Source organism: Citrus clementina, unplaced genomic scaffold (assembly GCF_000493195.1).
Source record: "Citrus clementina cultivar Clemenules unplaced genomic scaffold, Citrus_clementina_v1.0 scaffold_6, whole genome shotgun sequence".
NCBI classification, from domain to species: domain Eukaryota; kingdom Viridiplantae; phylum Streptophyta; class Magnoliopsida; order Sapindales; family Rutaceae; genus Citrus; species Citrus x clementina.
In genome coordinates, this window is record NW_006262139.1 from 19,960,897 (window position 1) to 19,986,065 (window position 25,169).

General features: G+C 33.3%; 3 protein-coding genes across 3 annotated transcripts; 1 reads left to right on the forward strand and 2 right to left on the reverse strand.

The window, feature by feature from the left end:
- Positions 1 to 3,428: 3,428 nt before the first annotated feature.
- Positions 3,429 to 4,334, forward strand: LOC18038191 (NDR1/HIN1-like protein 10). Its single transcript, XM_006430018.2, has one exon. It carries the CDS (start codon positions 3,531 to 3,533, stop codon positions 4,206 to 4,208), a length of 678 nt encoding a protein of 225 aa, XP_006430081.1. The 5' UTR covers positions 3,429 to 3,530; the 3' UTR covers positions 4,209 to 4,334.
- Positions 4,335 to 7,603: 3,269 nt separating this feature from the next.
- On the reverse strand, positions 7,604 to 8,297 carry LOC18038192. Its single transcript, XM_006430019.2, has one exon. The coding sequence runs from the start codon at positions 8,241 to 8,243 to the stop codon at positions 7,614 to 7,616; it is 630 nt and encodes a 209-aa protein (XP_006430082.1). The 5' UTR covers positions 8,244 to 8,297; the 3' UTR covers positions 7,604 to 7,613.
- A 10,846-nt stretch (positions 8,298 to 19,143) lies between these two features.
- LOC18038274 (protein SMAX1-LIKE 3) lies at positions 19,144 to 22,461 on the reverse strand. Its single transcript, XM_006430020.2, has 3 exons — positions 20,979 to 22,461; positions 20,385 to 20,625; positions 19,144 to 20,289 (listed from the first exon to the last, which is right to left on the reverse strand). Exons 1-3 carry the CDS (start codon positions 22,154 to 22,156, stop codon positions 19,144 to 19,146), a joined length of 2,565 nt encoding a protein of 854 aa, XP_006430083.1. The 5' UTR covers positions 22,157 to 22,461.
- Positions 22,462 to 25,169: the final 2,708 nt, after the last annotated feature.

Below are 25,169 nucleotides of genomic sequence, written 5' to 3' on the forward strand. Positions count from 1 at the left end.
TATGGGCCTTATCTTCGTTTTAATTTAATCAAAGTTTAGTTCCACTAAACGCTCGGCTTAACTTTATAATAATAGTCGTGGTTATTGGGCAAAGATAGTGTGCTACCATAAATAATCTTATGAGATCTTAATTAAGAACCTTATTTGCCACCGCCATCATACGAACTCATCCATTAATAGAAGCCATGTGATCATATGCTCTATGACTGATACGTTGGGGCTGACGCTGACCAGTCATGAGTTAAGTCTTAAGTTGGTAATTGTATCAGTAAGTCAACACGTGGCAAGATGACGTCGGCTGATTCAAATAATAATCCAGCACCTACAAGTATACATTAAATGGAAATACCAAATCGAGCAAATCTAGCTCGCGCTGAAACCAACAAATTCAGAAACGAAAAAGCATCCACAAAGGGAATTTGTTTAGAATGCAATGACTTCGATCGGTTAAAGATCCAGACATTAATCGAATTAAACATTATCAGCTATATGGTGTCTAAGAACCAAAACTAACTTTATTTATATAGTATATCTTGATCGTAATTAATCATAAATTGGCAGCAGAAAAAAAAATGAAAGAAAGAAGGAAAAGAAAATCCAAAAATCAAATTAGAAAGAAACTGGAAAATTGGACATGTTATGCCAAATGTCGAAAGACTTGAGCCCAACCCAGTGCAAATCAGGTAGTTGTGACGGGCCGAGAGGAAAATAAAAGAGGGAAATTATCAGTCATATACCCTTAAATGATACTCGTATCAAACGTGTGTGAACACTTTTTAAGTGTATCACTCGTATATCCTAAGTTGACAAAACACTTCTGCCGTCCACTAATCCGTTAACTTCCATTAGAAAGTTAACAGAATTGTGGCAAATTGACTATTTCGCCCTTAAAACTCAAAATGAGGTAAAATGATAAATTTACCCCAAAAATTAATGCAAATTTTCAATACACAATTCTTGTTATTTTTTTATTAACAATACATTTTTTTGATTAAAAAATGAATTATTAATGTACATATTATTAACAATTATCCATAAAAAAAATTCATATTATACCATAAAAAATTATTAACAACATATTATTTACAATTATACATATTATATCATAAAAAAATTTCAGTTGGAGCTTGGAAGAGTAGATTCGGTTGTAAAATATTTTTTTTTTAGCAATTATTAACAATTATCTGATAAATGGGATGACATGTTCTTTTTATCAATATATATCATATGACATGTCATGTTTTACTAGGTAAATGGGATGACATGTCGTTTTCTTAATCAAAGTTTCGTCCATCTTAAAAGATTAGATTACCCTTATGATGTCAGTGCTTTCAAATGACAGTTAACGGATTGGTGGACCGCATAAGTATTTTGTCAACTCAGGGTATACGAGTGATACACTTGAAAAATGTTCACACACATTTGATACGAGTGTCATTTAAGGGTATATGGCTGATAATTTCCCAAAATAAAATAAACATGAGCCCTCAAATTTATTTCATCAACCTTCATTTTTTAGTTAATCATACACAAAATTTTAGAATAATTTTTTACTCCAAAAAAATAGTAATAATTTACCCTTATTATTAGTTTTTTCTTTTTATTTTCATACCCCACCTTTTAAACTATCAATTAAACATTTTACACACCTGAAGCACATCAATTACCATGAAATTAAAAAAAAAAATCAATTGTTCTAGTTTAACATTAAATCCAAAAAAAAAAAAGAAAGAATAGCTTAACATTTACATGAAATCATTTTGTTCTTTAAACATAAACATGGAAATAATTGAAGGCATCCACAGGAATCCAATTCCAAGTTCCAAGCATCCAATGAATGGGTTGATTCAAATCTGTAATTTTTGTAATGGGTTTGTAACGACTTGCGATTGAATCAGAACGTTTCAACAAAATCCAATTCTTTGACTAACCCAACAAGCATACAAGCCATTGCCAATTGCAAAGGCTATGAAGCAAACGACAACCCTATGGGCAACATACTTTTGGAAGCAAATTAGGAGTGTTCCAGTCGAAACCTACCTGAAGAAAGGGCTAGCTCCATGGACCATAATATTTTATAATGTTAATTGATTATAGAATCATATGGTTCATACTGTCTTCCATAATGCTTTATAATGTTGATTGATTATAAAATCATATGGTTCGTACTGTCTTCCTCAAGTATCTTTAGCATTTTTCTTATTAGAAAACTAAAAATATCCTTCGTTACTTCAGAAAAACCATCTGATCAAAGTTAAGATGGTTCTAAGGCGCCAGATTATTACATAGATTTTAGCCCGTAGGGATTTGATGGGGCTGAGGGTTCAAATCCCATTCTCCACAAAAATAATCTTTACCGTCTGTTATTGACTTTAGCAGCCGTTGAAGATTCGATCGGGGTGATGCATCAACTGGTACAAATTGATATACTTATATATCAATCATAAGTGCCATATTATAAGTGCCATATTACTCAAATTGTAATTACGTAATAGTACAATTAACTGAAACTGGTCCATTCTTTTCATTTTTTTTTTTAAATAAAAGTTCCATTGTACCCGTCAACTTCAAACTTTCTCCTGTTTCAGTACACCAAATATGCCGCAAAGTGGACACCATGGAATTTTCCGTCCCCTCTGATGGAATTGGTGAGTTTAGGTGGGCTCAAAGCTTTAAGCCTATTTATGAAGTCTTGGTTTAGGTTCGCATATAGTACAATTTCTTCTTCGTTGACTTTGTGTGGGGGGGGGGGGGGGGGGTTGTTGTGGAAAAGAAAATCATAGGACAAATCTGACAAATAATACCCCGTGAGCGTGACTTAAGAGATATTAAATGTTGGAAATTGGAAAAGTATGCTGTTGATTATAGAAATCATCCAGTATTTTTTTGGGGTTAATTTTAGATTATGAAATAATGATTTTTAAAATATTCGCTAAATTATTATAAGTATCAATTTATTTTTTATTTTAATTAATAAGATAAAAAAATCTTTCACTAATATGCCTCAACTTTCTCTTTATTTTTTGAACAAAAATAAAGGTAAGTTGAGGTTTATAATACTTTAAAATATTTTGAAGGCTGTTATTTCTCAAGTGAAGTTCTATTTAAACCATGCCAGATTTTCTTTCCATTTTTCTATTTTTGTTTTAATTTCAAACATAAAAGTCAATATGAATATCCCTCGAAGTTACAAGGCAACATCAATCCACAGTTCCAATAGAGAAATAGGAAGGTACCAAGCACTTTCGTAGATTCATAGTGACCCAAAAAAACATGCATACTTTGTGTATAAGCATTAGAAGACTAGCACAACATGATCAATTTTAAAACAAAAAAAGCAACCGCGTCGCATTTGACACGGTTATTTACACACGCGTCTCAACTTTTCTTCTACGTACGTTATATATATACACACACCCTCTCGTTTGTCCTCCAACGATATAATTAAATTCGCTCATTGTCTCTTCTTCTTGCTTGCCAAAAAGTGCTCACAAATTATATAACTTCTCAAGCTTCCTTCACTAGTCATCATGGCTGAACAACAAGCTCCTTTGAATGGAGCTTATTATGGTCCAGCGGTGCCACCGCCAACAAAGCACTACCACCGCCCTGGCCGCGGCGGAGGCTGCGGCTCCTGCTGCTGCCTATTCACCCTTTTGATCAAAATCATCGTCTCCGTCGTGTTGATCCTTGGCCTCGCAGCCTTGATCGTATGGCTCATATTCCGCCCCATCAACAAGGTCAAGTTCCACGTCACCGATGCCTCTCTCACTGAATTCAACCTCACATCCAACAACAACCTCAACTACAAGCTTGCCCTTAACATCACCATCAGAAACCCTAACAAAAAGATCGGCGTACACTACGACCGTATCGAAGCTAGGGTTTACTACGACGACAAGAGGTTAACATCTGTTCCTCTGACTCCATTTTATCAAGGACACAAAAACACCAGCTATTTGAACCCCGTTTTCGAAGGGCAGCAGATTCTGCTAGGCGGTGCATTTAGAGACTATAATAAAGAGAAGAATGCCGGAGTTTTTAGCATCGACGTGAAGCTTAAATTGAAAGTTAGGTTCAAGTTGGGAAAAATCAAGACTCCAAAGTTCAAGCCCACGATCGAGTGTGATCTGAAGGTTCCTTTGAATTCTTCTAATGGCAGATTTGCTGGCCGTTTTGAAACTACTAAGTGCGATGTTGATTTCTAGTTAATTGATCATCAGTGTTGATGATCATGATGATCTTATTCTCTTGTTTGATCGAGTCTTCGTGTATTATTATTTTTTTCCTTTTTTGAGTTTATTATTATATTCTTTTGTTTTTTAGCGTATACATTTTACGGTCTTGTTATTATACGGCTTCCTTTTCATTGAGGCTACACCTGGTACCTTTATGTAAATAAATAATGTTTGTTATTTGATTTTTCGGTTCTTGATTTTGATGATTGTGAATGAATGTGATGTTGTTAGTAGACTTTTACACATATTTGATAGAACATAGAATACGTAATTCGAAGTCATTCAATATTTGTAAGAACTGAAGCTGGGGGAGTACGTAACGTAACCAATTGGAACAAGTCATCAAGTCAATTACATGCGGCCTTTGAATTGGCGATGAGCTTAGATATCAAAACCATCAATTGATCAAATGAGCCGATATTTTTTCTTCGGATAATATCGTAAGGAGCATATATTGCCGCTATCATATTATTGGACGAGTGGATGATATATTATCGAATGCATATCATAACACTAGTGTGAGAGTACTACTTTTTTTTAAACTAAAATATTTATGGGGATTTGATATTTTGTAATAGTATAGTTTGATCAAATCTCTGAACTTATTTTATATTATGTCTACACTGCAATTTAGATTAAATTTATTCTATTTTTTTAGGCCATGAACTATAAACATTTTTGTATTAAATTTTTAAATATTTAGCGGATAAGTTGTTCAATTATTTTTTAATCAACTTGCCTGATAATCATAATAAAAAATAGTGGAGCAGGGTGGCATTGCTCGAGGGCCGGGTGTGGTTGTGGGCTTAAGGCCCAAGGCAAGCTTGATCTTGAAATTTACATCTCATTTATATAATATGGTTGAAGTCGGCACATAGAAAAGGAAAGCCACGCATAGATGATATAAGAGTGGTTTTGGTCAATGAATTAGTCGATTTGAGCAAGTTGCTACTACTAAGACTCGGAAATAGGATGAAAAAATATCACATCGTTCATACATTTATCAATAGTTTACTTTCTAAAAATATTGTAACTTTTAAAATAATTATTGTTAACTGTGTTATATAACTATTAAACACGTAGTAAATTTTATTTTTAAAATGCTGTAAATTTTAAAAACAGTCATCCAAGAATGGGGGTGAATAGCCGCAACATCATGACTTTGCTATCGAAGAATAAGACCCTTCTAGTTTGTTTTTTTTTTGCTCATAAGATAAAAACAACCCAATCCCAAATGTGCGGGTGAGCCATTCTATATATATATTTGATAAATCTTACTGTTGAACTGCTGTAATAATTCAAATAATTGAAATGGACAAAACATTGAATAAAATTTATTTATACATTTATAAATATATACATATGGTTTTTTTTATTAAGTATATATAAGAATTGATAACTAAAAAATATTTTTATTTTTTTGTTCTCTCACTATATTGTGTAATAATAATAAAAATCTCTTAAAATTTAATGATTTTATTTCCGAACTGGACAAGGATACTTTTGAACTTTTATAATATTTGTGAGGATATATATGAATTGCATGATGTTTAAAACTAATTCTCAAAATTAGATTTTGAAAAATCATTCATTTCTTGTTTTCCAAAGTTTGTCGTAGGATGAGTGATTTTACCAAAAGCGATTACAAAAATTTATCAAGCATCAAAATTAACTTTTAACTTTTTAAAATTACTTTTGAGTCTCTCAAAAGTCAAAAGTAATCCCAAACAAACCCTAAGTTTTTCTTCAAGTTGCAAAGTAAATTTTATATTCAAATGTTTATCCACATAAAGATCCATTTACAAGCTATAATTTTCTAAATTTGAATCTTAAAAGTTTCAAATCTAAAATTAATTTCACAATAAAACAAAAAAAAAAAAGCCAAGAATAACAATAACTATCACAAATTAAATATGGGCAAAGAAAAACCTAAACTCTCTCATAGAAGTGGCATAACGAAACTAAATAAAAAGAAACATAATTTTTTTTTTTTTAGAAAAATGAAACATAATTGAATGAAAGTTTATGGAGGTAAATTCTTGACTTATTAATTGGATTAATTAGGGTAAAATTTGTTGCGTGAACGAGAGAGCTTGGCGTTGAATGCTAGTCAATGTTCTTTATATGATTGAAATTGATGATTGTCCAAAGTCAACTCGACCTTATCTCTAGTATCACCTTCATAAAGAGCTCAATTACCTCCCAAATCGAACCGATCGTTGGGGAGACGTTTTAGTTTGCCTTATAATCATTCGTTAATTATATAACATTAATTCATATTGCATATTGATTCAGGGAAACATCGCTATGACAAGAATCAAAGGCGGCCAGTGGAACTTAAGGGAGACTTTATTGGATTCTTGAATTCGAAATTACGGGTAATCGTTAATTAATATTGGACCCAAGAAGTATTATTAACAAAATCAAACCAGTTAAAATTATGTATTTATATTCGAACACTTATTATTATTAATAATAAAACGCCAACGGCTACAAAAATCTACAACAATTTCCAGCTTTACAGCCGTGCAAATTGTACAAAATTATTTAATGTTTCACCTACACTTATTATTATTATTTTTTCTTTTTTTGAAATCACCTGCAGCTTATTTAAAGCACTTTAATACAAACTTTTTTTTTCGGATTTAAATATAAACCAGTGTGTTGAATTCTTACTTTAAATTAAACAAAAGCCAAGAAGAAAGATACTTCACACAGATCCTGCCACATCAGACAAAATGGGTGCCATCTGGTGGGTGATTTCCACGTGGCAAAATCTAATTTCATTTGGACATGCATGATGAGCGAACTGCTTTTGTATGGAAACAAGTGAAAGTAGAATCAGACAACCATAAACTCGAACCGTGGGCACACCTTTTCAGTTTTATCAGTTGATTTGTATAGATAACGACTTAATGAAGAAATTTCTATCCGACGATATTAGCCATAAGTTGATATATCTTAGAATCTTAAAGTATTTGTTGATTTGTATAGATAACAATTTAATATAGAAATTTCTATCCGACGATATTAGCCATAAGTTGATGTGTCAGAGAATCTGAGTATTTTTTACGTTGAATATTAAAACAAGATATTGCAAAATTGACCTACATATATATATATTTTTTACTATAGAGCACCACGGCGACGACTTGTCGGCGGTCTCAAACTCGCCCGTCGCCACTTTTTTCATCGATTGTTACTTGGGAATTTTATTAGCTTAAAAAAAATCAATGAATGTTTTATATCTCACGTTTATGTTTCAGTGGATCCAAACCAAAAGCTAAGAAAGAAATCAGAAAAGAAATATGGTACAATAGGAAATTTGCATAGTGACAACTTTTTCTTTTTCCCGGAGAGCCATTTTTTTATTTTTTACACATTTTTCACTTCTGGATTAACAAACGACAAGTCGTTTTCACCTCTTAATATCAACTCAGTTTCCCCATTTCCAGGCGAGTACTTGTCGTGCGTAGGAGATGGCGAAGGAGTATAGTACGGTGGCGAAGCACACGGAGTCGAAAACGGCGTCGCTTCATCAACAGCCTCCTCAACACTCACCAGGACCGCTACCTGATCGCTCACACTCTCAGCCTGATCAAAACTCACCGTTTTGCTCTTGCTCTTAACAGTTTCATTTTCAGCCTCGGACGTCGTCTCAGTCCCCTCTCTCTCCTCTTCTTTAATAGTGAACAAGACCCTGGACGGTCCATATACAGCCCACTGCCACTTCGACACGTCATCGTCATCAACCGCCGACGCCCTCGCCTCTGCATCCTCGGACGCCGGAGCATGAGTGTTTCCGGCGGGTTCGATCCTTGACTGGTTCTTCCAACAAAAGAAGTAAAGAAGCTGCTCTTTCGATGGCGTGGGATAAAGCTGGTCGCTCCGTCGCCAGAATGACTGGCGGCGCCATAGAACGTAAAGAAGCTCGGCTACTAAAGCCAACACAGAGACTACAAACACAACAGTTAATATAGTTCCTAGCTTTGTTAAACCAATCATGGTAGCATATGTATTTGTAAGAAGAATAATGAATAATGATCGAGTTTTAGTGGCTTTTGTGTTTTTTCTTAGGCTTATTTTGACGGGTTACTGGAGATTTACCGGACTTATGTGTGTTTTGGGAAAAGATAAAACAGATTTAAGATCCCTAAAATTTTTGCTATTTCTTGGGTAAAGACTTGAGTATTATTCATTTGAATCAAACACATCCCCGGATGTCCGGTATGTTCAAACACAGAAGATAGCCAAAACGAGACCGTTTCATTTAATTTAGTTTTTAAAAATCATGTCACTTCAGTTGTAAATATAAAAAAATAAAAATCAATAGAAATCAAAAGTTTATCCAAATATCATCTCACATAATCCACTTATTTCACCCACCGTAATTTAAATTCATTTTGCTTAAGGCAACTTACACCTACTTTGATATCGCCCCGTTTAGCCACCCCGACGAACCATCGTTGCACTTTATCACCAACATGGAGACATAGTGATACAATCATAAAAAATATGAAAGCAATTAAAAATAATAATTATGTGAACCACGTGATGTTTTTATCTAACCAAACTATTTATGTCACATTACTTTATACATATTTTGTTGTATAAAGTATTTATATTGGTTATATATCATTGTTAGATTTAATAACACCGGCTTAGTTATAGTATTTATTCTCTTATGTTAATTTGTTGTAGTACAAAATTTGACTTGAGTAATTCAACCAACGTATAAGACATTCAAATAATTAAATAATATTTTAAATACAGTATATGGAGAAATTGTAATATATAAGGCCTCGGGCCATAGGATCCAATTTGTTAAAATTGGAGAAGTTGCATCATTATTTGAGAAAACATAAAACGTCAGGGGTGCAGATCAATTGTTGATTATCCCATTTTGTGGTGAGCAGTGGTCTGTTGGAGATTACGGGGAGTAGTGGGTTGCCGGTGATGATGAAAGGGATAAAGACTTTTAGAGTAAAGAAGACGTTTTCCTGTGAAGGAAATGATGTAATCTGGTTGTTGGTTTCATGTTTTTTCTTGGAAATGTGGTTGAGGGGAAAGGATATCATTTAACATTGACGTGGATTTCGAGTTGACATTGACGTCTACTTGCTTTCTTTTCTTTTAATTTTAAATTAGTTGAGCGGATGAGATGTTTTTCTCATATCCCTATGTACATGAATCGTTTCTTTTCTCCATATAAGCTAAATAATAATGATATCAACTAGTCAATGCGCCTCAGCTCGGGCATCATTGTGAGGATAGGGATTTGAGTTTTGATGTATTTAAAACTTTTTAAATGAAGTATTATGTATGATTGTGACTAATTTATTTATAAATCTTTATTCTTTGTGAAATATTTATATAATATAGTAATTTGATGTATAATTAATATTAAAAAAAATTATTTATACGTTTTTTTTCTTTTTAAAATATTTATATAATATAGTAATTTGATGTATAATTAATATTAAAAAAAATAATGATATCAACTAATTATATATCTAGTGATAGGTTTAAATGTTGGAATAAAAGGAGCTTTGCGTTAAGGTTTCGGCTAAATTTTATTGTCCCTTTAGTGGCCGAATGTGTGATTACAATGTTGTCTCTTTGTTTGTTTCCGTTAATCAAAAAATTATTTTAATTTCAATGTACTGTTGATTTTGCACCAAATAAAGAAATTCGGTTGTATGCTAGTATGGCCCATTTAATTGTAAACTTTACATAAACTTTAGTGCCAAAATATAATTATTTAAATAAAAAACAAAGCATCCATGAGAAATTTCATGGCTTCGGAAATATGAATCTATTTAACACAATTTATGCTCTATGTTTATAAAATTGGGATGGTGGACAAAATTATTTTTTAATCCATGTAAGTAATTGTATGTTTGGTGATAAATTATAAAATAATAAAATAATCAATATTTGTTACGCACGGACATGGGGCATAAACTTTTTAAAAAACTGATCACTTCCCACTTAGAACATAAATATCTTTAGTCTGTGCTTTGTAATTCCATAGCATGAACAAATACTTTGTAAAAAGAATTCTTTTTGTACATAGTCATAGTCACTAATAAAATAGATAAGTGACAAATATACATCCCCGATAAACCATAATATTTTTTTTTTTTTTGGGGCCGACCAATTATATTTATAGGAGAAAGTTGGTGGCTAAATGCACTGATCTTCATCTGAATGACATGGAGTTAGTGACAACAACAGGCATCATCAAGAAAAGTGAACGGTCCTCGTCTTTGAAATTGAAGATTGCCATCATTTTCAGCTGCTGCAATTGTCCCAATTGTGTTCATCATTTTGTGGGCTTTGGGCTCCAGTCACATATGCTTGGCCCATGTTGTAAGGTACAACCTGATGGCTAATGTGTTGTCATTTGAAGTTATTTGTTGGGCCTTGAAATCATGAGAGATTGTACATACAATCGCAACAATGGACCGATCTTGAAAGCATTCATTATCAAACGTTTCATAAGCAGAATCTTCAATGACGCGTACAATGGAGTTGAAAAGTGTTGCTTATTTGTGTGTTTGCCATTATCTCATTACTCATTAGGGTTTCACTCTTGCCATATATTATGTATTTTACATTCATTCAAAAGAAAGTTGAGGTGAATTCTAAAAACAATAAAGTGCAAGACATTAAACAAACAAACAAGTAGCACCGAAACATGTTACAAAATATACTTCCTTGTGTGTGTGTGTATACACATACATTTATATATTTGTATCTCCTCCAACAACGATGCTCGAATCTGAAATAAATAATGCATTTTTTGGTGTTTTTAAAACAGCACAAAGTGATGGGTCATTGCTCTATCCCCCCGCCCCCCCACCCCACCACAACCAACTCTAAAAAAGAAAAAAGGAAGCAAATGAAAATGGAAAAGGAAAACGACCCAACAATCATCAAAAGCAGCATCAACTTCAAAATCTAATCATCATGATCACTCCCTCATATTCTGAGTTTATTCGCGTGTATTTTGCTTCTCTTTTTGACCAAGTCTTCCCCCCTCATAACTAAAAACAACAGCACATGATCAAAGTATACTAACACTGCTCTCCTCGGATCCCTCACTCATCACTTTCAAATGATAAATTCATCGAAAGCAATCACCATAAAAACAAAAAGAGAAAAAAAAATAATTGAGAACATATCTTTGTATGTATAATTATGTAGATTTTAAGGACTTTAGGATCCCAGATTTCCCTTACTTTCATGCAAAAAAAATTGCACTCAAATTGGACTTGGACAGTGACCTTATGAAAAAGAGCCATTTGTTAGCTCCCCTTTTCTTAAAGTCTGGAAAAGAGCATAAGGTGTGTGGAAACTTTGTCTCCATGCTCATGTTGTCTTTTCTTTCTAGATGCTTACAATTCTTCTTTTAACATCCATTTTTTTCTTTTCGCTTTGGTGGGTCTCTGAACTTGTCTTGGTTGTTCACAAAATTTTAAACTTGTTATCCGGTGCAAAGATAAACTGACAGTCGCATGCATTTTTTCACGACTTACAATTAATTTTGCCTAGTGGAAGAACTTTAAAAGCAGTACCAGCTAGCTACTATGTTGATTTACAAGCCAATTCCTAAAAAGAGTACACTGAAGATTCCTTGTTGAATTTCTTATGCATTACTTCATCTTAACGATGATAAAGTAGTTATGTAAGGCAAATTATCCAAGAAGTTTTTGGCTAGAATTACATAAATGTCTTATGAAAACTTTTAACGAGTTTTGATCATGACTGTATGTATTATTGGTGAAAAAAATCCTTAAAGATAGTGATAAAATGAGACAAAAAAAGAGATGAAGTCTTAATTCAACGATCTTTTTCTTATGTCATTAAATACTAAATAGCCATTCAATCACATAATGTTGTGCACTTTTGCTTGTATATTTTCCCACAATTTGTGCAAAGAATTGAACGTCTACATTTTAAAAATACAAATACCTGTGATATAATATTATATATAGTTGAATGATCATATGTGGTGACAGAATTAAATTGAAAGCTTTGGTGGGGGTACAAAAAAGGAAAGGAAATACATAAGATTTTAATCCATTTTATACAAATTTCATTATTTGATTCCCTAAACTTGCAGTTTCCTGTTATGACTGCCGAATTACTGCTTAATTTTTTTAATATGCATTTGATCGTATAGCTAGCGACGTGTTGAAGATAGTCTCGATGTCGACTGAGTCCATTATTTTAACAAGTAGCCAAATGTTGAGTCATCCTGTCATGTCTAATTTATTGTCTTAACATATCATATTCAAATGAATGCCATCTAAAGTGATTGATTAGTCGCCATTCCGGAAAAGGTAACATCGGAAAGACCTTTGAATTACGTAACTGTTAGTAGCTAGTCTAATCTTGGATGAGGGTTATAGATATTGCATTCTAATTTAATTCGGTGGAATCTTAGTACCCAAAATTAAACATAGCCTTATTCATTATTTCATATTTAGTCAATATATTCCTCCAATTTATATATTCAAAGTTTGTTCTAATCTTGGCATAAAAAAAGAAAAGGTTGGGGGGGGTTTGCTGAGAGAGAAATCCAATCTCTTTTTCATCCTCATCAAAACAATTAGCAAAATCAATTTTCGTCCACATCAAATCAACCCCAATCATGTCAAAATGATTTGCCTATAATCGATCTGCATCTTGTCAAATCAATGTGCTTTATATAAACTAAGGAAAGGGCGAGTGATCATCTAATAAAGAAGCATCATTATTTGAAGAAGAAAAAGCAAATGAAACCACAACCCATATCTGGAGAAAGATATATGATTATAAATCCAAAAAGTTATTTAGGTACTCATTTATTGTGGTTATAAAAAGGTTTCTAAAGCAAAAGGAGCAAAACAAATGGCTCTTAAAGAGAGGAAAAAAGAAACAAATATGGAAGCCCATTTACGTTGTTGCCTTAATGAGTATGTCTCTTACCCCCTAAGGCTTATGAATGAAGTTTTTGCACCTTGGCCCCTAAGGTGACGTATTATTCTATTAAATTATTATTATTATTATTATTATTATTATTATTATTATTATTATTTTTTACTCGCCGAGACTTGAATGACGACGGGGGGGCTCCACTAAAGGGCTATGCGCCATCATTTTATGGGCCATTTATGAAACTCCTTTTATTCCTTTGTGTGAGAGAATTTTCGGACACCTCAATGATCATTTCACTTGTGCTTCAAAACTAAGGGACATAGGTAAAAGGTTTCTGATCGGTCACCACTCGCCATATGACGATGCGCTTTAATTTTTGAAGCAATTGGCTAAGAAAGCGCTAGAGTGGATGGCAGATAGTTTCAAATTCTTTCATTCTTATTTTCAATTAGCAGTTGTTGAACATTTTTTGTTGAATGCTAAATTTGAGGCTGTCTTTTTAATCTAGATTTTTATATGCTTCTCCTCGGATGGAAATGGGGGGAAAAAAAGGATAAAACTTTGGCACAACTTTGAGGTTGTGTGCTGAGGAACCAACTCCAGCATAAACGGTATACCTGGATGCTGTCATGCATGATTTTTATCTAGATTGGGTAGTGAGCTCAAGTCTTCGCACTTGGAAATAGGGGCAAACCCAAGTTGCGGTCTGGGGTCAGCTCAGCAGGTGGAAAAAAATTTCTATGAATAATAGGGGTTATAATTGAAATTAATTTAGACATTTGTTTGAGAATTTTGTGTTTTCAACACCTCAATTTTATAGATTTTGATTCTAACATTCTCTAAGTTTGTATATTCTTAAGTACAAATAAATTTTGTTAAACCAAAATCTTAGTTCTTCCACTGCATGCAAGTGCGAGAGGTGATTTTCTCCCAAAAATAATAGGGGAGTATACAACCCCTGATGGCGTGTAGAATTATAAGCCGTCGTGTAGGCAATAATTGAACTAATTCAAGTAGTGTCCTAAATCTTAATAAATTTGGTATTCACAATATAATATTTAAAATTAATATCTAAATTTTTTGAATTGATGAATGATTTAGTCGTTAGATAACATTTATTAATTTAAATAGTAAAGGTTAAAATGCGCTCCATGTGTTTCTTAGTGGCACGGCACATAATCAAATTGATCTAGTTCTCAACTGTGTATTGCCTTTTCCTCCACATATGTTGTTCATTGAGCTGCAGTGCAATTCCACTTTTTTTTCCATTTATGTAATAGTAATTCACTTACAGAACAAAAAAGGCGAATGTACAAAAAGATGCATAGATCAAAGTAATTCTCCCTGTGGAAGGGTTAAATACCAGCCACAAAGATTGAAAAAGAGAAAAGCTTTTGCTTTAAAAGGGACACCCACTTTCTGCAATTTAATTACATTAATTAATAAAAAAATATTTACTTTTTCATGTACAAAACTTCATTTTAATTTCACTTCCTGCTTTTGAGGGAAACTTAGATTCCATTTTACTCACGTTTCATAAAAATAATCCAGAGGGTTATCATTCAGATAATCATAAAGTACTTGATTAATTATCAACAAATCTCGCAAAAACACGAGCATAATTAAGCAAAGATTTTCCCAGAATACGAAGAGAATCATTTCACGTTAATTTAATCAAATTCTTGTGGTATTTATGATTTAATATCTTGCTTTGACCAGTCTAACAATTATGTTTCGAGTCTTATAAAATTATAAATTTCAGAATAACTACGGTGTGTATATATATTTGGATACCTGTCGTGTCGGCAGTTGATGTACATATAACATTCTATTATTGTTGATTGTTGAGAATTGATCCAAAGTCTTATTTTATCCTAATGTTATCAATCCTCCATGATTATCATAAAATAAAATTTTTAAAAAGGAAGGAAAAAAAACCTTGATGATATTGTGATGCCTGAAAATATTAATTCTCAAATATATAATTGTTATCAACAAGTGTATTTGAATATTTCTTATATTGATAGATATAAAAGAAAAAAGAAAGGTTTGATATTGATATCTGTGAATTCCAGTACATAGTGGTTCAAATGAAATTTTTTGCAGTCGAACATAAAAATTTGTGGGTGGATAGTAGATATATAAGTGCTACGGAATAATAAACGTGAGTGCTTGTATATCAAACACAGAGACTTTTTCCTTTTAAAATTACGTTAAAAGAATAACCATAATGACATACTTACTGCTACATCTATTTCAGTAAGCATTGATGATCTTTTAATCATATCTTCTAAGCGGAGACTAATTCAAGATGTCGTACAGTAAAATTTTATTGTGGAAAAACACTATCATTATGAGAAATGACTCTTAATTTTAGGATGACTGAACCCTTTAATTCATTCCATATAATTTCTTTTTCGAGGGTTAGAGGAAATGCATCTCAATTATATCAACTGGTGGGTATGAGAGGAGACCAATTAGTGAGTATAAGAGTATTAATGTCCTATCCTAATATCCTGGGCCAAAGAGAAATAGAAGTGAAAAAAAAATTAATTTGAACTTTACCCACCCATCAACTTCTTCAAAAAAAAAAAAAAATTCATATACTCGGCATATGATTTACAAATTCCTACAAAGTTATGAAAAATAATAAATAAATAAATAAGGAAATCGAAAAGGAAAAGAATTCAAATAATTATGAAATTGGTAAAATGCAAAAGAGAAAAAGGATAAAAATTTAAAAAAAATTAATATATAGAGGATAAAAAGCAGTCTAAGAAGGAGGCTTCTTCCTTTTAGAGTTATTTAAAGATAAAAAAGGTGGGGGGAAAAAAGGATGAAAGGGGATAAGTAAAAAGTAAAGAGAATATAATACTACTAAGATGGATTTAGAAAGAGAGAGAGGAAGAGAGAGTGCAATACTGAAATTTATCAAACCCCACACTGTTTGCTAATAATGCATCAAATTCAAAAACCCTAATCTTTTTTTAAAAGCAACAAGGCGACAAATTCCCTACTTATGCTTAAGGGTTTTAATTTAAAGTTGTGAAGATAACAATCTTTTTGTGATTCTAAAGTAGAAACATCTTTAAGGTTTAAAGAAGAGATGCTTACAATATGTTTTTAATAATTTTTTTTTCTTTTAATTTTGGGTTAACTTTAACTTTTTCTAATTTATTTAGTTTAAACCCCTTATACGGCAACTTTTTAGTGCTTTCCCAAAGATGAGAATGTTGGGTTACGAAAATCAAAGGAAGTTCTTTTGTAAAACGCATCGTAAAGCATGAAAGTAGTGCTCTTTTGATATTTCTTAGGGAAGATTTTGCTTTTCCCTTCCATAAGTTGAAAAAAGTTGCTTCTCCTTTGCACAACCCTTACGTTATGGATCTTACCTTAATGTTATTACTTTGTCCATTCCTCTTATTTATGTCTTTAAGTAAATAATGAATAGCATAATTATAATTCAATTAATTTTGGTTTTAGAATACCTATATGCTGTATTATATATGTCTCAAATTCCAGTTATATGAACTCGTTCAGAAATTAATTTATTACTGTCACAAATTAACAAGGCCTATGATGAAGAATTAGCCAGCATCATACATTCGGCTATACATAGTTGACGTAACCTTGACTTCAAAACAGGAGCTAGCACTCATCCTTAATTTTGAAGTTAGCCTTATTTCAAAATTTCAAGATCTCAAATCATCCTTGATTTTGAAGCTATATATATTTATCATAATTTATAATTTATTTTTTTTATTTTTTTGGCTAAATCATCAATTCGGACAAGGAGATTCCAACAGCTGGAAAATTGAAATATTCAGACAAGGAATGAGTTCAAAGCTCTTGCTTTAACTACTGTCTGAAAGCAAAGTCCAGGAAGAATAATCATAAAGTTGAAAGAATGTACAGCTTAATCTAAACTTTTATGTTGGTGTTACATTAGCTCAGATCTGAATTCGGAACACAGATGCTAACTCTTGAGTCTTGACAGAACTGTGTGTACTTTCCATCATGTGCATTCACAAGTCATATTTGTGTTTTTGGGATTCAGATCAAGCAACAAATTATGTTAATTTAACAGATAAGAAACGTTAGGTAGATGACACCATGAAAGAATGGTCTTCCTTGAAGTTAATTATCTTACAAGCTTATGTACAATGCAATTTTTTCTTCTTTTGGATTAAATTTTGAATTAGAATCCTCTCGATCTCTCGTGAATTGAGCTTATTACACAAGTTCTAAGAGATTGCGGGACATTGGTGTACATTATTTTCCATGAACGGTCATTATTAATATGTTTGTATTAATTTAGTATTTAAATAAATTAAAACTTAATTAAAAACTCAGACAATGAGAAAATTTTCATTTGAAAATTACTGCAAATCTCCAATCGAACTAAGTAGCTAGCCTGGGCAGAGATCTCCTTTTTGTTGGCTTTGTAAACTGCTAATTTATGAAAAATAATCATAATTAAGTTTGATACAGCTAAATCTCAACAGAGGTAAATGAAAATTTACCCTTTTTTACTAAGCAGAGTGGGTGGATACTGTCTTCTGTTGACAGAATTAATTAGCTGTACTGAATAATCAAATGTATAAATTGTACATAAGCCATTAATTGGAACACAAAACTCATGTTACTCCGATTAATTGTACATATATGATAGTCGTCTCGTCGCCTTTTTCATGTACTATTATTCCTTTACTTTTGGAAGGAATTAGAAATGATTCCTTCAGTTTGGTTTTAAAGATATCCTACTTGGAACCATCCAATTTGTTCTTGCAATTTCATAGTGGAGTCTTCATATTGATTCATTCGAAGAAACAACAAAGATACAGGCCCCACCTGAAAAAGCTACGCATATAAAGATGATTTAAAAACGAAAGGAGTTATGGTTGATTGTCTATGATTGTGAAAACGATAAATATATCATGATGACTGTGATTGTGCTGAGAAATCACTTAGCTGGGTTATTGTAAATTTCAAATAATAAGAATGATAATAATTTAAATGTACAAATATGATGACTTTGTATCTAAGTGACGAATCTACTAACGATGTGCCATGAGTTTAAAAAAAAGGGGGGAAAAACAAATTTTTTATTAAGTGAAGATCTTTCTCAACCAGGGGCATTAAATGGTCAAAATCACAATCTCTATCGTTATGACTTGTGAATTTGACAAAATTTATTAAATGAGAACCATTATGGTATTCCAAAAATTATTATATTTGATTTTTTATTATTTTATAATTTATTATCCCGGATAAATTGAGACTTGTGCAATATATAAATGAAAAATATCATCATTAAAATATATTTTTCATTTTTTTTAATTCTTCAAGAACTCGTCATTGAAAAATGTCTCTAAAACATCCATATAAAAATTCCCTTAGATAAAATGAATTACTTTGAAAGTTGATTTTTTTTTAAAAAATAGAGATTTACTTATGGTATTCCAAAATCGTTCAATTTCTAGCCTTCAATGTGTTCATGATAACTTAATAATGCAGCGATTAACATGAACAACCGAAAGGTGATGAGTGGCCAAGTGGGACGCTTACTTTATAATATTTGCTGACTCAAGTATTTTTAGGTGCATGGCTAGCAAATTAAATTAATTAGATTGGAGTCCATGCATGTACTTGAAATGAAGCTAGCTAGTAAGCTAGCCAAAATACATGTAAAAACAATGGGATCAAAGAGCTAAAAAGTTACTAATTCGTAATTAATTAAACATCCTCTTATGAAAGGAATAAAATGAAATGCTATGAATCTATGAAAAGAAGCTAAGATGATAGAATATAAAGGGAAAAAAATGTAATGGAAAGCCTTCAACCAATTACATGAAGTTCGTGGATAGTAATATTATACACGTAGTTTTACAGAAAGATTCCTAAGACATTGAGAAATAAAGAAACAAATTTAAGAGAACAAAACAACTTGATAATGTAAAAACTTGAAGAATTTCATCTACTATAACTCCATGATTTTAAAAATTATCCGTTTATCGACTGATTCAAGGAGCCCAATGTCATCGATTGACTGATCCTCGGTGCTGTCATCATCAATGCAAATATTCAAGTCCAAAGACACCGAAGGGCTTGTGCCCTCCATTGCAGCACCCTTCTCCTCTTCACAGCCGTCTGATTTTTGCTTTGTGGGAGGAGAGCAAGCTCTTGATCTTGAGCTGAAGCTTTCACAGCTCAAAATGACAATTGCATCCCCAAGACTCACTTCATCCCCACTTGAAGTTACTATTCTTCCACTTTCAATAGCTTTTTTGAAACCCTTTTGAGAGCAATAATCCGCTTGCTCAACATCTTCTATTAAAAAGACTCGATGCGGATTATTAGACACTGCTTCAGCAAATCTCTCAATGTAACTACAGCTTTGTTCATCTCTTGATCTTTTGTTTCTACTATCTTCAGTTGAATCTGCTCTTGTCGATGAAAAGCTGCTTAAGGCAATTGAAACGAAGTTGTTATGAGAGCCAAAAACAAGCCTAGCAAGTTCTTTAGCTATCTTCTCTTTTGCATCAGCATCAACTCCTTGGAAGAATAACCAAGTCTCCTCTTTAACCTCGCTATGATCTTTAACTTTCCCTTTTCTTCTCATCGTGCCAGACCTGCATTTCAAGACCGTGTTCGCGATATCGTAGACTGTATCTTTCTGCCATGGTACCTTTTTCTCCAATGCATTGCATAGAGAAGTTAAGTTTTCAGAATTTAGCTCCTTGAACTTGTGGACATACTCCATTTCCATGACATCGCTTGAAGAAGTCGAGTTTGGGGTTGAATTACGGTTTGAGGATAAGGGTTGTTTGAGATCCTTATGCTCTGGAATGTACAATCTCAAACTTGGTTCACAAGTGCTTTTGTCAGAAGCTTCATGAGAGAACAAGAAATGGTGTTCCCTCCATGATTGTTTGGGTTCAACAACAGCCCAATCACGGTGAGTCTTGTGAAAATTAGGGTATTGTTGGTCGTATGAGAAACCAGAAGTTGATGAAGAAGGTGAAACAGAAGAGAAAGTGAGGGTTCTTTCAGAATAATAAGGCTGTTTGTGAATTGAATTGCATATTGAGTTCCACTTCTTGCAAAGATCTCTCACTCCAGAGTCCTGCTTAAAAGAAATTAAACAGATGATTAAACCTTAAACAATTATTTGAGTTAAAAGTAGATCGAGTGAAGTAGGTGATGATTAATTATTATAACCTTATCATTATTGCTGAGTGTTGCTTTCTTCTCATTCTTGTATTGCTGAAGCCATGCAGGAAGGCTTGAAGTCGGAGAGTCACTATTACAAGAACTGCTTTGTAAGCTTCTAGCTTCAGCCTCAAACTTGGCTGAGCAATCAGCACAGCAAGTGAGCTGCTTATTCTCTTCTTCACCTTCAAATAAAAGCCAGCTAACGCCGCTTTCAGCTTTCTTGCTCGTGGACTGACTTTGCAAATCACTATAAAAGAAGAAAAATTAAGTCAAAAGTTGTAGGAAAAAAGAACATTTATTAGGTTGATTAACTGGATCTGGTTCAATTAGGTTTCATTATTTATCTCGCAAGAAATGAACAGGCATTGTTATAAAAGCTAGCAAAAGCATAAGAGAAGAAAATAAAAAACTTTCAATTTTGGCTCTTTATATGAAAGGAATATGTAGTTTTGTTTTTTCTTTTTGGAGGAAAAAACAACATTTTCAATGCATGGAGTTAAAATTATGTTAAAAATAAAACAAATTTGAGAAAGAGGAGATAGAGTGTGATGTGTAAAGACATACAATTATTTCTAACTTTACCAACTGATTATAAGTTACCTGTCAGTGGTGATGAGACTCAAGCTCAAGCTGCCTGCAGGAATTGTAAGAGGATGAAGACTCCAAAGAGTTTCTAGTGATGGATGGCCAGATTTACATCTCATGTAACTTTGGAAAGTGGCAATCCCCATGAGCCAAAATCTTGCATTTTCTCCGATTCCACAAACTAGTTTCCCAATTTCCATGATTATGTGCTCAATTGAACAATAATACCCTCTTACTTGCTCACTCGAACTTGCCCTAAATTCAGCCCACTCAAGATCTCCCAAATTTAAAACAACCCCTCTACCCAAACAACTCCTAACAAGGTTCTTAATTTCTTCAACTCTTTGTTCAACTTCTACTCTATTCATATGCCTAAAAGAAGAAATTGAAAGAGGTAGACACTTAACATCTCTCAAAGCCTCAGGAACATCTCCCTTTTCAATTTTGTCTATCACTCCTCTAACAACGCCTTCAATACTGGCAAGACACTCTCCTACAACCACAAAATTTCTCTTTCTTTTGCTCATTAAATTCTCTATCACATACATAACATCTTCATTCCTAATTGGATCTAACGATACCCTAGGTTTAGAAACTTTTGTGGCGGAAGCCGTTTGAGAAAGGACTAAAACATTACTTTCCTTAGACTTGTTACTGCTTACCGGAGTACTTTGAGAACAAATTTCTAAAGACACAGCTTGTTCAACATTGCTTTTCACTTGGGTACTTGAGAAACCAGCTTCTCTCATGACTCTACTCACACTAGGATCATCTAAAATAGATATGATGAGTTGTTCTAACTCTATCTTTACAGCCAGTAGAGGCTGCTGCTGGTTCTCAATGGAGCCCCGGCGCTGATGAGCCTGAGCACGCTTAAAGGCAGCAACCAAGGCATTAGAGATGGTAGGGAATTGACAGTGACCACCCAACATGGGGGTTGAGGTTGAAGCTGGGAGGCGATTTAGGGCAACATTGAAGCAAAGCTCTAAAGCTTTGCACTGAAGAGGGTGAGAGTGGGATTGAAGGCAAGCTGTTCTGAGTAGCCCTGTGGAAGCTGCAAGCATGGTGTTTGCTACGTGAAGTGGGGTGACTTGGGCATGGCCACGACGTCTAGCAAGAGTCATAGCTTGCTTGACAACACTAGCAGCCTCAGCTGTTAGGCCTTGTTGTATAGTGCAACCTCCTGCTCTCATATTTCTTAAACTTAAAACTAATATTGCACTGCTGATGCAAAACAGCTCAAAAATGGATGAGGAGATCAAGGAAGATCTTGAATTTGAAAAGATTTTAGGAGCATGTGTACTGAAGAAATATACAACATGGGGTCTTTTCTTTTAAATTGAAGAAGCTATAAGAGAGTGAAGAGGCTAGCGACATGAAGTAATGATAGGTTTTTTAGAGGAAGCCATATCTAAAATACTATGAATCTGGGAAGCTTTGTGTGTGAGTGTGTTGTGTTATCTAGAGTTAGATTATGATTTGGTTCGTGGAGAGAGAGAGAAAGAAGGGGTGTGAAATATATGGAAGGTGGGCTATACTTTTCTTGTAGGTGAGGTAAAATTTTGGGGTCCAAAGTCGATTTTGTAGTGGAAAGTGGAATGCATGTGCTGACAAGCAGGAAGAATGCACCAGTATCAAAGGCAACTCAGCTTTCCCTATCTCAAATTTAATAAAAAATATGTATTTCCTTAAGTGGGTCTCTATCTTTTATGCAAACTACTGAATGGAATTAAAGTACTAACATAAGGACTAAAATATCTCAATTTCCTATTAAATACACAACAAATTTTTATTTTTCTGAACTATAAACATGAAGAGAATTTAATGTACATTGAACAATGCCATATAGTTGTATAACAGTTCAAATAATGTCCTTCATTGGCGCGATTTATGTTGGAATTAAAACTGATAAACAAATTGGTCCTTACATGAGATGAAATTAACTACATTTGTCATATTACCATTGATTGCTTGTATTTTTTAATATATTTTTTGGCATTAAATCAACGAGAAATAAATCCACAACCCGTTCATATGAGTAAAGTTTTAAACTCAATTTTTTAAAGATTTTATCTGTATGTGGGCTTGTCAAGTAAATTATACAAGGTGAACTAAATTTAGGCTTATACCTAAACACAAATTAAATTTATATAAGGTAAATCGGGCTGCCTATATCACTTGTCTCGAGTAGGGATGGCAAAATCCGGGTCCGGGTCCGGGTTTAGCCTTTCCGGTTCCGGACCCGGATGGTAATTTGAAAATACCGGACCCGGATATAAACCCGGATATTTATACTCCGGGTCCGGTCCGGGTTCAACCCGGAAAAATCCGGGTTCCCGGATTCCGGGTTTAGAACCCGGATGCTTGTTAAAGAAAAACGATTTTCTCTCTCCTCTGCTATAAATTCCTCCAAACATCTTTAACCTATTACCAACAACAATGGAAAATAATGCAAAATCAAATAACTAAAAATAAATTCAAAGGCAATAGAGCATATACAAAATTCAATTTTCAAACATAATGATGACAAATTTGGCGATGATGATGACAAAGTGGGCTTTGTGGGGTTAAGCTAAGAAAAGCCGAAAATGGGAGAAATGAGCTTTGGTCTTCAAAATCATGTATGCTTTTCAAACCATTGCTCTCATCTCCACCCTTGCTTTCTCCTTCCTTTGCTGCAGATGCACTTCTAATCTCCTTTTCTTCTTCCTTTGCTGTTTGGTTTTTTATTTTGTATTCTTTAATTAATTTTTTATTCTTTCTTCATCAATCTTCTTCGCCCCGGATGATGATGAACATGAACACAACAAAGTAGCGAAGTAATGGTGAGTGGCGACGATGATTTGATGAAGAGAAGGGCTGAACGAAGAGAAAATGGTTTGATTTGATGATGATTTGATGAAGAGAAGGGAGAGAGTGGAAATGTTTGGCAGCGGCAGCGAATTAGGGCAAGAGTAATTTTTTTTTTTCAATTTATATTAAATAAAGATGTCCGGGTCCAGGTTCCGGATTTACGGGTTCACCCAAACCCGGAACCGGACCCGGATAGGTCCGGGTTGGTAAAATTCAATCCGGATTCCGGATTTAATTTATTCCGGTACGGGTTGAACCCGGACCGGATTTTCCGGGTTCATCCGGGTCCGATCCGGGTCCGGATTAAATTGCCATCCCTAGTCTCGAGTCTACGTGATAAGCCCAAACAAGCATTGTACATATTACATAAGAGAAAATGTTAGACAAGTTTGAATACAACTGTTTAAGATCTTTAGGCCGATAGTTTTTTCAAGTTTAAAATATTTTTTTCTTTGACTTCTTCAAGTTAAATGTTTTAAGCTGCGTTAACTCAATATTTTTTTCAAGCTTAGATGATAGTATCTATTGCCCACGGTCCCACACACCGAGAAATAAATCCACAACCCATTCATGTGAATAAAGTGTTGTAAACTCAAATTTTTTATACTCACTATAAGAGATTTTATCAGCGTTGGACAATATCAAGTAAACCTTTATGTGAAATTGGACTTGTTAAGTAAATTTATATAAGGTGAACTAAATTTAGAATTATACCTAAACACAAATTAAATTAATATAAGATAAATTTGGTTATCTATATCACGTATATCGAGTCTACGCGATAAGCACAAACAAACATTGTACATATTACATAAGAGAAATTATTAGACAAGTTTGAACACGTTGTTTAAAATCTTTAGGCCAATACTTTTTTTCAAGTTATTTATTTATTTATTTTGGTCTTTTTACCTCTTCAAGTTTGAAGTCTTAAGCCAACTTAACTCAATATGTTTTGAAGCTTACATGTTAGTATCTATTGCACACAGTCCCGCACAACAAATCTTGACATAGTACCTTTTCCAGCCTTGAAAACAAGTATTACTAGGGATATTGAAATGTAATTAAATTACTAGAGAGCAATCTGTTTACAGCCTCCACAAAAATCGAGGACCTGAAAAGAGAATGGGGACTATGTGTCCAAAGGAATCGGGAACTGTGTACGATTTTCTTCTTTGGACTGAAAGACAAGGAATAAAGTGTTTCTCTCTTTTCATTTATTTCTCTTTCTTTAAAAAAATGACCACTACTTGCTTGACGCTCTTTGAATTGAATTGATTGAATGCTTGCTTATATATTTTGCATGGGGATTAAAAATTTCAACCCGAAGCATTCCCTCATCTCTCTCACATTATT

Coding starts and splice junctions, on each gene's coding strand:
- LOC18038274 (XM_006430020.2), bottom strand. CDS start 22,156: ATGAGAGCAGGAGGTTGCACTATACAACAAGGCCTAACAGCTGAGGCT. Junction 20,626..20,978: donor AGTCTCATCACCACTGACAG/GTAACTTATAAT, acceptor CTTCTTTTATAG/TGATTTGCAAAGTCAGTCCA. Junction 20,290..20,384: donor CACTCAGCAATAATGATAAG/GTTATAATAATT, acceptor TCTTTTAAGCAG/GACTCTGGAGTGAGAGATCT.
- LOC18038191 (XM_006430018.2), top strand. CDS start 3,531: ATGGCTGAACAACAAGCTCCTTTGAATGGAGCTTATTATGGTCCAGCG.
- LOC18038192 (XM_006430019.2), bottom strand. CDS start 8,243: ATGATTGGTTTAACAAAGCTAGGAACTATATTAACTGTTGTGTTTGTA.